Consider the following 14,134-nt stretch of genomic DNA (forward strand, 5'->3'; position numbering starts at 1 on the left):
CCTGCTGCTCTGTGCTGGTGAAGCCTCACCTGAAGCACTGCGTCCAGATGTGGAGTCCTCAGTACAGGAGAGACACGGACCTGCTGGAGTGTGCCCAGAGGAAGGACACAGAAATGATCCATGGGATGGAACACTTCTATGAGGACAGGCTGAGAGAGCTGGGGCTGTTCAGCCTGAAGGCTGCAGGGAGACCTGAGAGTGGCCTTTCAGCATCTGAATGGGGATGTAAAAAGAAAGGAGACCAAATTCTTTGGTTTTGCTGTTTACCAAATCCGTAACATTCTAAAGTTCTTTCCATTGCTTTGAAACACACTTGTATGTTATTGCAGTAACTCAACAACATGATTCATTACAATCATAGAGTCATCATAGAATCGCTTGCATGCATGTGCCTTCCCACATGCTCCACATCAGCGTCGGCCCCAACACCCAAAGGAACAACACGGGCACAGCAAGCACCCACCGCCCCGCCGCCAGCCCCACCACGCGCCCGCGGCGGGAGGGCACAGCAGGCGGCCGCGGCCGAATGGTCCGTCACGTGACGCCGAGCCAGCGCCGTGATTGGCCGGCGGCGCGGCAGGGCCGCTGCCGTGCTGTGGGAGCGTGTGGTGTGCTCGGTGTGGTGACGCTGTGCGCGATGCTCGGCCTGTTCTCCAAGGTGTTCTCCTACTTCTGGAGACCTGCGGATAGCGAGGAAGAAGGAGGTGCGAGGGGTAGAAGTTCCAGTTCGATTGTGCAGCTGGGCGTGGGGCCCTGAGGGCTGCGGTGGTCCTGACCCCAGTGAAGGGGCTGGTCTGGGAGCGGCCTGCTTCAGGAAGGGAAGAACGGGGAGAGGGGGGGCTTTTAGTCTCCCAGCCTTGCAGTGGTGTGGCTGGCAGCTGCTTCACGTGGCATCTCCCGAGCAAGTTGGGCTGTGGTGAGAGTACAGAGCGGGGTGTGAAGGCCAGTTGTGATGGTGGGCACTGGGTGCTTTTGGCCTTTCCACGTGACACTGTTTCTGTGAATAAACTCCTTTCTGTTGAATGGAGGTGACAGCATAACCTCGATGTTTGGAGGCTTCAGAATGGTGGGGACTTGGGATGCTCTTAGTGGAGTTACACAGAGACCTCGTGCAGGAGGGGACAGCTGCACAATTAAGATACGTGAAAAACCAGGAGACGCTTCTGTTTAAGCCTAGGACAAGCAATGGAAAGATGTTTTAAAAGTTTTCCTTCTTACTCAGGTAGCTTAAGCTTAGTTTGGGATGTAAGTGCTGTTCACTGCATCACATTATTGTACAAGTGCAGTCCATCATGTGCCCGTCCTGCTGTGTGTTCTCAAGAGCATTATGGACGTGCTCTGTGGGTTTTTACATGAGCTCCCACTGGAATGTTTGTTTCTAAGCCACTGCTTCTGTGAGCTCAGTGCCACACTGCAGAGAGCTGTGTTTTTTGCATGTAGAGCCTCATGGGTGCTACTTACAGCATTACAGCTTTTAAACACAACGTTGTATTTCGATTTGAAAAACATGTGCCTATATTTTTACTGTAGGAATGTGTTGGCTTTTCTTCCATGTATGGTAATACTGTGTCTGGGTTGTAAGATAATACTAATTGCTTGAGGTTGGTCTTAGTTTGTAGGGAGGCTTAACATGGTGGAGCGCTCCAATATCTTCAGTAGAGGCTCTGTGTCAGCTGCAAGATAAACATCAACTGTGATAAATGTAAAGGGGTCTCAAAAAAGGACAGTTTACTGAAACTTATCAGTAGTACTTTTTGTGTATGGATGAATGCAGAAAGCAAAATATGCTGCCCTACTAACAGTCTTGGTTGTTAGCGTAGCTAATAGTACCTTAGAAGTGAAAAGGGGATTGAAGTGTGTTAGTTTAAGCCTGAAAGTGAAGTGCAGTGCTGTTGTGTAGAAGGTTCTATAATTAGTAAGTATATACTGCTTCTCATTCAAAAGATTTGAAACTATGGATTTCCAGAGGAACAGCACATCTTAGTTTATAAGCATATTGACTATAATATAAACAGCTGTGAATAACTGATTTGCATAACATCATGCTTATTCACTTTACCTTCTCCTGCAGTATAGAAATCTCAGATGTGTTAGATTCTCTATGCAAACAACGTTGAGAACTGTTTCTTCTAGTATGGAGTATGTTGCAAATAGCTGTTGGTCTAAAGCCTTTGAGAAAAGTTGCTTAGCTTGCAGTTTCCTTCATTTTGTTGTTGCTGTTGTTTTAATTTCAAGCTTTTCATAATACGTTTCTTTCATACAGCTTCAAGACAAACATTATTTCTGCTTAACTAACATTTTTCATTAATTGAAACCATAACTCACTGTAAGTCTTCAAGTTTTAAAAATATCAACAGTTGCAAACTAAACAATTTCATGTTCAAGTTGGACAAGGCAATGATTTTATATATATTTTTAATTAAAGCGATAGCACTCTTGGTAGCATTCATTCATTACTTGCTGAATGATTCTGTGAACAAGTGATTTGCTTTTACCCCAAACCTTTTCCTGTGAATGCAGGTGACAGAGAACTAAAAACTGTTCGAGGAGTGGTGACAAGATTTTGCAATGATTATGGAATGATAAATGACCTGATAGTCTTCACAGAACGTGCTGTTGTAAACAATATGCCACTGGCTGTAGGACAGGAAGTTATTGCTACTGTTGAAGAGGACAAAATATCAAATGGCTTGAGGGCTGTCAAGGTAAGAGATGAATATAAACCATAGTCTCTCAGGGTCTCACTCTGTAAGTTAAGACTTTAGACTTTAGAAGTCCATATGTATTTAGTCTCCTGAACAGTACAAATCTGCCAGCCCTTTACCTACTGGGAATGTGTGACTTTTGGATTATTTTTATTCTATTTGGGTTCCTTTAGAATATTATCCTTTTGTTCTCATTCTCTGACTATCAGTGTACATGCAGTAAATACTAAACTGTTGGTTGAAATAATTGTGTCAGTGTTTAATTACACTCGTGACAAACCTGCATATTAACTTTTTCTAAACTTCAGAGTTATTTTTATGATTTTTCTTGACACTTTGTCTGTAAACTCACTTAAGGCTTGATTATCCATTCCTTCCAACTTTAATCTACTGTAATTCTTTAATCATATAGGCTTAACTCAGAGGTGCCTGAGAATATCGAGCACTTACACAGAGATGCTGTGTTGAGTGGCCTTTCGTACATTAATATGACTGGTGCTTGAAAGGCTGTTGATATCTGGGTGGTACAGAACCCATCTTCTTGGGTTGTATCGGTTCAGCTTAGCTGCATTTCACTTTAAGTACAGCAGTGAACTGCTGTATTTCATCTACCAAACTCATCTGAACAACAGTCCAAGCTAAAATGAATGAAGCCAGCTGGACACAAGCTGCCTATACAGAGCCAGTCTGAATGTGACTGTGATTTCAAAGTTAAAGTAGTTGTCTTATAAATTGATAGTTTGTAGTTAAGGAACTTAAGAGGTTGTGCTGTTAGAAAGAGCATAGACATCATGGTGCCTTCAGCATTGTGCTTCAATTAGGAGGAAGTGGTAAGTTATTAACAAAAGTTATGTAATGTGAGTTCAATAGCCAGTTACCAGATTTAAAAACTTCATGATTACTATTTACTTATCTGTTGATATAGTTTAGCAAAGGTAATATGCGCATAAACTAGGGAAAGGAGATAAGAAATTTGAATTGATTTGTGATTTCAGAAGCCTCCTGCCTTTCTTTTATGCCATACATATCCTGATTTACTGTTGTTTTTTTTTTATCCTGATTTTGTTTCTTGTTTGAGACATTTTTGTAAGGTGCCAGCAGCATCCAGCAATAACCAGCTGTGTGATACAAGCAAGTTAATACTATCTTGGCATGTGCAGCAATTTGGTTGGTAACAAACCAAAGTAAGGTTAGACCCCCCCCTCCCTTAAAATCTGTGGATTTGATCCATTTATTTTAACTTTCCAGGTGTCTGAAGTTCGAACTAGAACAGTAGACTACTGAACACTTGGAAATCCACTTGTATTTATGTGCATGTGTGGAAGCATATGTGCCGCATATGCACAAGTGATGCGCAGGGCATGCAGTGCTGCTACCTTGTTGCTGCATAAAACATCTAATTGAAGTGTAGTAAAGAGTGCTTATTTTGAAAGGCATGTGCTACATGTACATAAAGGTCACACACATATGTGACTGAAAATGTCATAATTCTATCACTGCCTGAAACTTAGCTTTTGAAAAGCTGCCCTTATGGCTAAGAGTCTCTTTGTAAAGAGTGAGCAGGTAGTCTCACAGGCAATTGATTGCTTGAACACTTCTAGATAACGCAGCTCCATGCACTGTAACAGTCTTTCCATCAATATGAATGTGTGGATGCAGATGTATGTTTACCATCTAGAAGAATTGCTTCCTGTAAAATGCATGTTACTGTGGGTAATAGTCCAGAAAGTTAGGGGGGGGGAGGTTAATTTTTTTTTTTTTTTCCTTAAATTTAAGGATCTTAGGATTTAAAATTAATTTCATCAGTCACTGTAGCTGTTAGTGTTATGGAAAGATCTGCATCTACTTAACCTATGAATAGGAAACCAATGCAGAGATGCTGAATGCTGGCCGAAAGCCATTTAGGTAATCATTATTTATCAGTAATAAGCATAATTCTTCATCTGAATATGTCAGTCCAAGGGGTAAACACCAAGTTAAATGGGGAAGTCAAACTTTCTGGCTGCTATAATGAATTGCACATGATAAATTCCTCTCTAGAGACTTCATGGAAATAGCCTAGAGGCTATTTTTTATTTATTAAAATAAATGCAGGCCTCCAAGAATTTTTTTCTAGTGGCTGAACTGACAGTGACTGTTCTGTCTGGTAAAACTGAGTAGAAGTATGGCCTCTCTCTTCTAATTGAGTTACATTTTACACTGGGTAGCTTTAGGTTGTTAAATGCTTTTATATATAGCTGTGAAGTCCATTGAGGAAATACAGGGGAACTTGAACAAACTTGAAGCTCCATAGCTGCTTTGCTAATGACTAATGAGCTCAAACTATTTCTGAGATATGAGTAGCTCATAAGAATGAGTTTGGGTTGTGGCAATGTTTATTTATTTATTTATTAATCTGAATTCAAGACATCTTCTTAATGCTTGATGTCAGGAAGACTTCAAAGGTTGCATATTTCCTTTTTTCTCTCTTTTTTTTTTCCCCTCTTTTTGTCTGGGATATACTTCAGTAATTGTTCATGTTTCTAAAGTAAATAAAATCCTTTTTCCTCTCAGAACTGTATTGGATGACACCAAGCAGTAAAGTGATCAGAATTTTGAGGGAGTTTTTCTTCAGTGAAACAGCTTCATTTTGAAGACAGTGCTGCTGCTTTGTTTAAATGAGATTAAGGAAAGAAAAGTAGCGAGAGTCAGACTATATATGTCTGAAAAGAAACATGGAAGGTAATCTAGTGAAAGTGCAATTAAAAAGAGAAATAGCATCTTGTAGGATAATCTCATATAATTCTATTATTAGTACAATCCAATAAGCGAGGAGACAAAGTCCATCTTCAAAGGATGCAGTAGTCTGTAAGTTCTTGCAAATAAAGGAAAATGATTTAACTGTTCTTCTCAGATTAGAGGAAGAAATGCATTTTGGATTACTTTTGAGCAAGAGTATTCATGGTTATACTAAGCTTTCTACGTTAGAAGTCATGCATTTTCACCTTTGGTTGCAAGATTATATGTTAATCGCTGATGTAAAATACCTAATTGCAGTAGAAGAGCAATGTTGTCCCTTCTCCAAAGACACGTTCCTAAATACGTGAATAAAAACGAATGCAATTTGTTCTAAACTCTTGATTGTGGATCACTTTCTACGTAGCAGCACAAAGTTGAGATGCACTGAGAGCATTGCTTGAAGCAGTCAATAGCGATTCAATCTCAGCTTCTTCTGAGCATAGGGAAATAAGATTCTTTAGTCCCTTAGGCAGGAGAAAACAAATAACTTCCTGACAAATGTAATCCCACTGACACGAAACTGCATGCAGTATTGTATATGCAGTCTTACAAATAATGAATAAATGGGGATAATTGCTTCCCTTGATGTGCTGGCTTTTTATATCGTAGTGTATTTTGTAAGCTTTTGGGAATAAACTGATTGAGACTTGTAATTACCCCAGACTGAAACAGCTTTGTGACTGCCTCTCACTTGTGCAAACAGTATGGTGTTGTTTACAGTAAACAGTGTAGCAGCTGCTGTAACGGAGTGTACTGAGATAATGATCAGTCATACTGTTAGCTCCACAGCTATGCATGATACCACAGCAGGTATGTGCCAGGTGTCCTTCTCCTGGCTAAGGATAAGTCTTCCTGCAGACTCACTGTGTAAATCTTACACAGACACTATATATTCTCTTATATAGAAGGCTTTGTCAGTTCCTTTGCTAAGCAAGGCTCCATTGTAAGAAGAGCTAACTCAAAGCCCTAGTGCAGGGAACTTCCATGCCTGTTTTTTGTTTTGAGGTGATATGCCAGTATCTGCATTAAGATCCGTATGATCAAGAATGATCAATTAGTATTTAAACTACTTATTCTTGCTTTGTAATGTTCTGGCTGAAAATTGTGCCTCAAAAAAAAAGCCTGTGAAAATATAGTAATAGCATTTAATCAGAGTAAAATTATTTGTAATGTTTGTGAAAAGTGTGGGCGTAGGGCTGTGTTTTCATCTGTGCATAAATGCTGATCTGTAAGAGGAGGACAGCATGGTGTAGATTCCTTTATCACTGTGACTTTTATTACATCATATGTTAAGAAAATACTTTCTGAGTTTCTAATCTTCCTGTAGATGTGAAAACAGTGCAGCTATTTTTGTTCTTGTCTCCATTTAGTTATTTTTATTGTTTTACTTACATGTGTTATTCTAGTTTTCTGCTCAGCTTCTTTGTTTCGGTTGTGAATTCGTAGACACTTGCTTTCTGAATTAAGTTTTTTATGGAACACTGTCTCAAAAGAAATATTATTGACTGTGTTAACTTAATGCTCTGGCTTGTACACTTGCACTCTATATGTTTATTATTCATTGAAAAGGTTGTTTCTAGGCGTTTCGTTGAGTTTGTTTAATCACTGCAGACATGCTTTGCGTGTTTTCTTTGTGCTCTCCTTCTTCCTGATGCTCATTAGCCTCACCGGTGGCGCACGGTGTTAGAACCGCCGCTTGCAACACCAGAGGGCCCGGGTTCGAATCCCCCTTGTGGCGCAAGGGGTAAAACTGACGCTCTGCTACACTAGAGGGCTTGAATCCCGGCAGTTGGACTCGATGATCTCTAAGGTCCCTTCCAACTCGCACGATACTATGATACTATGATAAAAGAATTTGGTCTCCTTTCTTGCACAGTGCAGTTTTACTATGTACCATCTGGAGTCAGCAGTTCTTGCTGAACCTTAGTGCTTCTATCCAGTGGTATTGTTGTTAACGGTTCTACCAGTCCTTGCAGAGAGCAAAGAAACTGAAAAACAAGCGTTTGAACTGTAGAGCAGGGACTCCTGTAGCACTGTTGGCACTTCAGTAGCAAGGAAGAGAACTTACCTTTCTAAGAGCTGTTAGTGGGCTTCTGGAGTAAGCACGACCAGAAGTGCTGTTATCCTTGCCCCAGCGCAGCTAGGTGAGCAAAGAGTTTGTATACCTCTGCAAAGGCCTACTTAAGTATGAAGTGGTAATAGAGAGAGCACTGAAAAAGCAGATGTTTGGATTTTTCAACTTTCAGTGATTAAAGCATGATTGATAGAGCAAAATGCACAATGTATTCATAAGCTTTCTGCAATAGTGATGTTCTAGTTCAGCTTGCACACGATGGAGCTGCAGGTCTGAAGATACAGTTTTTGTTGTCAATATAATATTAAGAAAACTTCCAGTAGACTTAAACAAGAGAAGCATCAATACAATTTCGCAGATCCATCTGTAATTATAGCATTGACAGCCATTGAAGCATAATACAGCAGACTCTTAAAGGGGAAGGTACTTGCTGTTTACTACTGTTTGGTGTTTTGTTTATTTTTAACATATACAAAAATATGCATATAATTAACATATACAAAAATGAACAACTACTGTGAGCAGAGAAGGGTTTGGTAAGGAGATTGACTTCCAGCAGCAGTTAGAATTCTAAGACTTATATTAAGAGCTATTTTAAATATACACGTTTGTAAATGTCATCTCTGTGAATGTTTTTTGTTGTTTTTTGTTTCATGGTAAAAACAGGTAGATGCAGTCCGGAATACATGGGGAAACTGCAGTGCTGCTTTTAATGCTTCTGAACTACATATGAAAACATTAGTTGGTAATATCACCTCTCTCTCTAAGGATGGTGGCTATATTAGTCATAATACTCTTTTCACAATGGAAGATGTCTGTGAAGGTATGTAGGAGATTTGTTTTTCTTTCTTAATTTCCATTCATCTGGTAAGCACATGAACCACATCCCAGGGAAGTTGTAGCTGAGTGCAGGTGTATGTAGTGAAACAAATAAAAGGGCTTTGCACAAAGGAAGCTACCTGTTCATTTTCATAGAGCGTAATTTACAAGCAGTCTTGGTGTACACAAATGTACTTTCCACTGGCATCAATTAAGGAGTTTCTCAGAACCTACTGGAGAGAGGAAAAGCTGCAAAGAAAAGCTCACAGTTAGTAAATCTGAATAGCATATTGTTTTGGCTAATCGCATTATTTAACTTAAACAAGTTCTGCTTGGGAATACTGTAAAGGTAATAGATAGCATTTGGACTTGAGAAATGTTCTATTTTATGTAGGTTTTAAACCTTGTGTGGGTGACTGCGTGCAAGCGAAGTATTTCATTAATCCAGGAACATGGACCAGTAAAGCAGTTGCTGTGAAGCCACTGAGATACAAGCGAGTGGACAAGGTAAATTTACTGTAAATTTATTCTTACAAGAGGAATCATGTGTGAAGTGGTTGGTTTTGTGGGTACTTGTAGAGTTGCTAGTATTGATAGATCTTATGTAACACAGTAAATTAAAAAGGTATCAACTCCACAGGTGATTGTAATGATTGTAGCTTATTTATAATTGAGCATTTTGAAGATATGTGCATGCTCTAGTTAGTACAGATTGAGTAACTTATGTACTGGCTATTGATTCTGAACTGCACGCTATTGGTTTAGTTACACAGATTGTAATAATGATGCGTGGATTTTCAGACTCTTAATAAATTGCAGAGTCATTACTTTTGTTAGTGTTTAAATTGTCCAACTATTTTGTCTTTAAAATAGTAATGGTTCCTTCTTTATTTTCTCGAAAATATTTGTGCCTTCTAGGAGAGCCTGTATTAATATTATGGATTATTGTATTTTACTTAAATTTCAACATAGAATAATGTTTGTTGAGTATGAGAAATTGCTTTCTCTCTCACATGGGACCTAATACTTAACCAAGTGCTTCTGTTTCCTATGCTTTCAGAGCTAAAGACAAATAATCATTCAAGGCTAGAGCTGTATATTTGTCTTTCATGCATTCTGGATCTTTGACTATTCTGTACTATTAAAACAAGCACGACTGGTGCAGAGAAAACTAAGCATTGGTTCTATGCCTCTTAGTTTAAGCAATTAATACCAAGTAACACTGAATAACAAACTGTTGCAGGTGCACATTACCAGCATGTGTGGAAGAACTGGTACAGTAGAGGAGAGTATATTTTTCACTTTGGATTCACTGAGACTCCCTTCTGGCTATTCACCACGTATAAATGATCTAGTGAATGTGGTTGTGGTGGAGAGCAGTCAGTCATTTTATGTTTGGAGAGCACTCTGCTTGACTCCAGTCGACCAGAATGGGTAACATTTGTTCTTTTGTTCTCCTTCCACTTGCTAACAACTAGAGATAAGCTGCAGTTTAATTTTTCTTCTGTCTGTTGGGAAGATGAGAGTGATATGGTTTAGCCCTGGCTTTTTCTCCTTCCTTTCCAGAAGGTGGAAGATCTGCACCTACTGAAGAAGTAAAACAGGTTGAGCTCAGAGATATAGCTGGGCAAGGACTGAATTTTACTCAGTTTAGCAAATGCCAGGCTCATGCTTTTATTTCATCTTCTCTACTCTGCATTGTCTTCTAGTGAGGATTAAACTGTTGGAAACCTTAGTAAAACTGGTGTGAAGTAAAATACAGTTTAATATGGGAAGAAGCGAATGTGTAAATTAATCCACTACACAGGTGCAGAATATAAAGTAACTAGTCAGTAGCAGTTCTGCAGGAGAAATCTGGAGCTGGACTCACAATTTCTGCTTCTGTATAAACATTGTCACTGTTCTTTGGTATGGTAGTACTTAATCAAAGGTATTTTCTGAGTGTGCTGAGTTAAAAAATACTTTTGAAGTCTATTTCTTTCAAGACTGCTATTATAAAATTCAATCTTCTTACAGGCAGTCTCAATCAGATGGACATGATACAGATGAACCTTATGAAAACTTAATGAGAAACAAAGGAGGGCTGGAGGTATCAAACATAACTGATTTTGGAACTATGAAGCAGGGGGAATCTAGAAGCATGATCATTTGGATAGAGTAAGCCTTTCTGCTTGTTCAAATCTTTTTTCCATTTCACTACTCTGTATTGTGTAAACCTGTATTTCATAGAGAAGCCTTTCATTGTTAAGTGTTGTGGTTTATGGTCTTCATATAACCAAGGCATTTTGGAGAAGTTTTTTTGTTAGATTTAATGACATGAGGATAGTCTCTTTAAAGAGTCTGCCATTTTCAGAAAGTTCTCTGGGTCTTTTCAACCATAAATCTCTTTTAAATCCTAATTTATTGGGTATGGATGCTCAAATGGAGTCAGAACTGAATGTTCTGTTTGTTGTGATTGGGTTTGCTGTCACTTACAGCTTATAGACAGCATTTCCGTATGCACATTGCTGGTTCTTCTGCTGTATTTCATATGGTACTTTATATGACCTAGAAGTACTACCATCTAGCAGAATTCTAGTCCTTGTGAACTAGAAGAAGCAGAGCAATTTCTGGTTGTAAAATAATGGTGAATTAACCCCATGAACAATTATGATTTTATGTAGGATTAAGGTTCCCATTATTGATGCTAACAGTGAGTTTAATTATGTGATTAATCTCATAACTACTTCTAGGAATAAAGGGAGTGTACCACAGTCCTTAATCAGCTGCAGATTAGCTGGATGGGTGCAAGACAAGCAATTTAGTTTTCGGATTCCTCAAAAATACTGCAACAGTCCAGCAGCATATTTGTCATCTTCTCCAATAAATCAAGAAAGCGTTGCAAAAGCTGCAGTGAATTCCTGTGGAGCAACATCTGAATCGTTGACTAATACATCCATTATGAAGAATGGAGTTATTTCAGGTACAGTCAAACCTTACCATTTTTAATGCGAGTGCAGTCTCCACAGAAGACCCATACTTTTGTTTGAAAAGGCTTGTCAATGCTAGCCATAACAATTCTGACAATAGAATTTACTATAATCTGTTTTCTGCAGAAGAAGTGAATCCTCAGGAATTAAATTTATTAAAGACAAAAGAAAACTTTTCCCTGGTTAAGGATGAAAATCTGTGTAATGCAGAAGAAGAGCAAAGAGAAGATGTGCAGCAAACAGTAGAAGGCACTGATATAACTGAGGAAATTGTCATACCACCAGGTGGAAAAACATTCGTTGTGATCACATGCACAGCTGTGTAAGTATTTCTTTGTACTTATTGATATAACAGAAAGAGATCATAGTGTGTGCCCCCAGTGGCGCAGTGGTATAAGCTGCTGCTTGTGGCACCGGAGGGCCCGGGTTCGAATCCCCCCTGTGGTGCAGGGGTAGAAGTGCCGCTTTGCTACACAGGGGGCTTGAAACCCGGGAGTTAGACTCAATGATTTCTAAGGTCCCTTCCAACTCGCACGATACTATGATACTATGATATGATACTATGGTAGTTGCCAATCTTAATGATTCTAAGATCATCCAGCCCAACTGTCAGTTTATCACCACCATGCCCACTAAAACCATGTCGCTTAGTGTGACATCTGCCCATTTCTAGAACTTCAGGGGCGGTGACTCCACCACCTCCCCAGGCAGCCTGTTCCAGTGCCTAACTGCTCTTTCTGGTAAGAAATTCTTCCTAAAACTGAACCTCCTCTGGCACAACTGAAGACTGTTACCACTCATCACTAATTAACTGAGAAGAGGCCAACCTCCACCTCGCCTTTGAGGCTGTAGAGAGTGATAAAATAAACTCCTCTGAGCCTCCTCTTCTCCAGACTAAACAGTCCCAGATCCTGAAGCCATTCTTGTGCTCCAGACCCTTCATCGGTTTCATTGCCCTTTGGGCCTCAGTGTCTTTCTTGTAGTAAGAGGTCCAAAAATGAGTACAGGACTCAAGGTGCAACCTCATCAGTTACAAGTACTGAAGGATGTTCACCTTCCTGCTTGTGCTGACTATACTGTTTCTGATACATTGTCCTTCTTGGCCACTTAGGCATACTGCTGTCTCATGTTGAGCTGTCTGTCAAATAACACCCACAAATCCTTTTCCTCTATGCTGCTTGTCAGTCACTCTGCCCCAATCTTATAGCATTGTGTAGTGTTGTTGTGACCAAAGTATAGGACTCCAAACTTTGTGTTGTTGAAGAATGTATAGTTGCCTCAGCCTGCTGGTCTAGCCTATGCAGATCCCTCTGTATGGGCTTCCTAACCCCAGGCAGATCAACAGTTCCACCCAGCTTGGCAACATTAGCAAATTTACTGAGGGTGCACTCAATCCCCTCATCCAGATCATCAGTAAAGATATTGTACAGGGCTGGCCCTAATGCTTATGCCCTGAGAAACACCACAATTGACCCTTTGCCAGCTGCATTTAACTCCATTCATCACTGCTGTCTGGGCCTGGTCATCCAGCCAGTTTTTTACCGAGCAAAGATTACAGCCATAATTACAGCTGATTACAGCCATGGGCTGCCAGCTTCTCCAGGAGACTACTGTAAGAGGCTGTAAAGCCTTCAACTGTAAAGTCTAGGTACATTACATTCACAGTCTTTCTCTCATCCACTAGATGAGTCACCTGATTATAGAATGTTTTTGGTGTAAAGTAAGCCAGTATGCGTTAGCAAAGGATTTAGACATCTGTACCAGAGATTGGAAGAAGTTAGCATTTCAACACTTAGTTGTGACTTTTGTCAAATGAGAAGTTAGTGGTTAATGATGAAATATAGAAGGACTAGATATTTTATGGAGAAAGGCAGTAAATTTTACAATTGGTTTTATTCTCATCTGGAAGTCAGTAATCCTGTGAACACTAGAGCTAACGTTTCTAGGAGTTTTATGTGTTTTGTCTAATGTATTTCCTTCAGTCTAAGTACTCTGAAATTGTATTCACATTGTTGTATATCACAATCTCAAACTTTCCTAGTCAGTGACATTAAATACAGGTTACCTGTGCCGGAGAAAAAAGGCTTTCTTCCTTAGAGTAATAATTCATGAAGGCTTGCAGATTTCTTTCTTTGTCACCCTCATTGAAGTAACAGCGCATTAACTTGCAGACTACTTCTGTTACCACTTTAAATGATATGGCAGGGGGAGGAATTTTCATGGGAGGATGATTTTGCTGTAGTTTGAAAAGTAACCTGAGAGTATGCCCTGCCCTTATGGAGAAAGGCATGTGTAGAAAGAGCAAGTTGTATTTCACTGTAAATGCCACAAAACCTGTGAATCTTCTAATAACACAGAACAGTTTGCACAACCCTCCTTGGGGAGAGCAGCATGAAGGTAATAAATGTTTGCTGGCTGCTTTGAAAGGCCACAGAGGCTGAAATTCTAGACCATGAATCTGCACCATTCATTGTCTGCACTGAGAGTGTATCAGAGCAAAAACAGGCCACAGCTTTAGCCTGAATAGGTAGCATGAGCTGGCATGAAAAGGAATTACTCCTGCCAAAGCAAAAGCAAGCCGAAATCCTTCTGGGATGCTCCTGTTTCAGACACAAAATAACAGTATTGAACTGTGTCACTGATGCCAATCAGAGAATCTGGCTCTGGACAGTGCTAGGAAGAGCTCATTAAGGTGTTTTAGAGCACATGCATCAGGGGCTTTGGTCTTAAGTTCCTTAGAACTGGATCTGAAGGAACCATTCCCTCTGTTTTGGTTTTTGTTTGTTTTG

At 39.8% G+C, this 14,134-nt stretch overlaps 1 protein-coding gene across 1 annotated transcript in view; it reads left to right on the top strand.

Annotated features, from left to right (window-relative positions):
* The first annotated feature begins 565 nt into the window (after positions 1 to 565).
* MOV10L1 (Mov10 like RNA helicase 1) overlaps positions 566 to 14,134 on the top strand; it is a 31,785-nt gene continuing 18,216 nt past the window's right edge. The window contains exons 1-8 of the mRNA XM_072344339.1: positions 566 to 704; positions 2,521 to 2,705; positions 8,224 to 8,380; positions 8,771 to 8,883; positions 9,620 to 9,810; positions 10,393 to 10,533; positions 11,109 to 11,338; positions 11,472 to 11,667. Of these exons, the coding sequence (XP_072200440.1) occupies positions 638 to 704; positions 2,521 to 2,705; positions 8,224 to 8,380; positions 8,771 to 8,883; positions 9,620 to 9,810; positions 10,393 to 10,533; positions 11,109 to 11,338; positions 11,472 to 11,667 (1,280 nt within the window). The 5' untranslated portion in view covers positions 566 to 637. The remainder of the gene's footprint in view (positions 705 to 2,520; positions 2,706 to 8,223; positions 8,381 to 8,770; positions 8,884 to 9,619; positions 9,811 to 10,392; positions 10,534 to 11,108; positions 11,339 to 11,471; positions 11,668 to 14,134) is intronic.

This window comes from Excalfactoria chinensis, chromosome 1, assembly GCF_039878825.1.
Source record: "Excalfactoria chinensis isolate bCotChi1 chromosome 1, bCotChi1.hap2, whole genome shotgun sequence".
NCBI lineage: Eukaryota > Metazoa > Chordata > Aves > Galliformes > Phasianidae > Excalfactoria > Excalfactoria chinensis.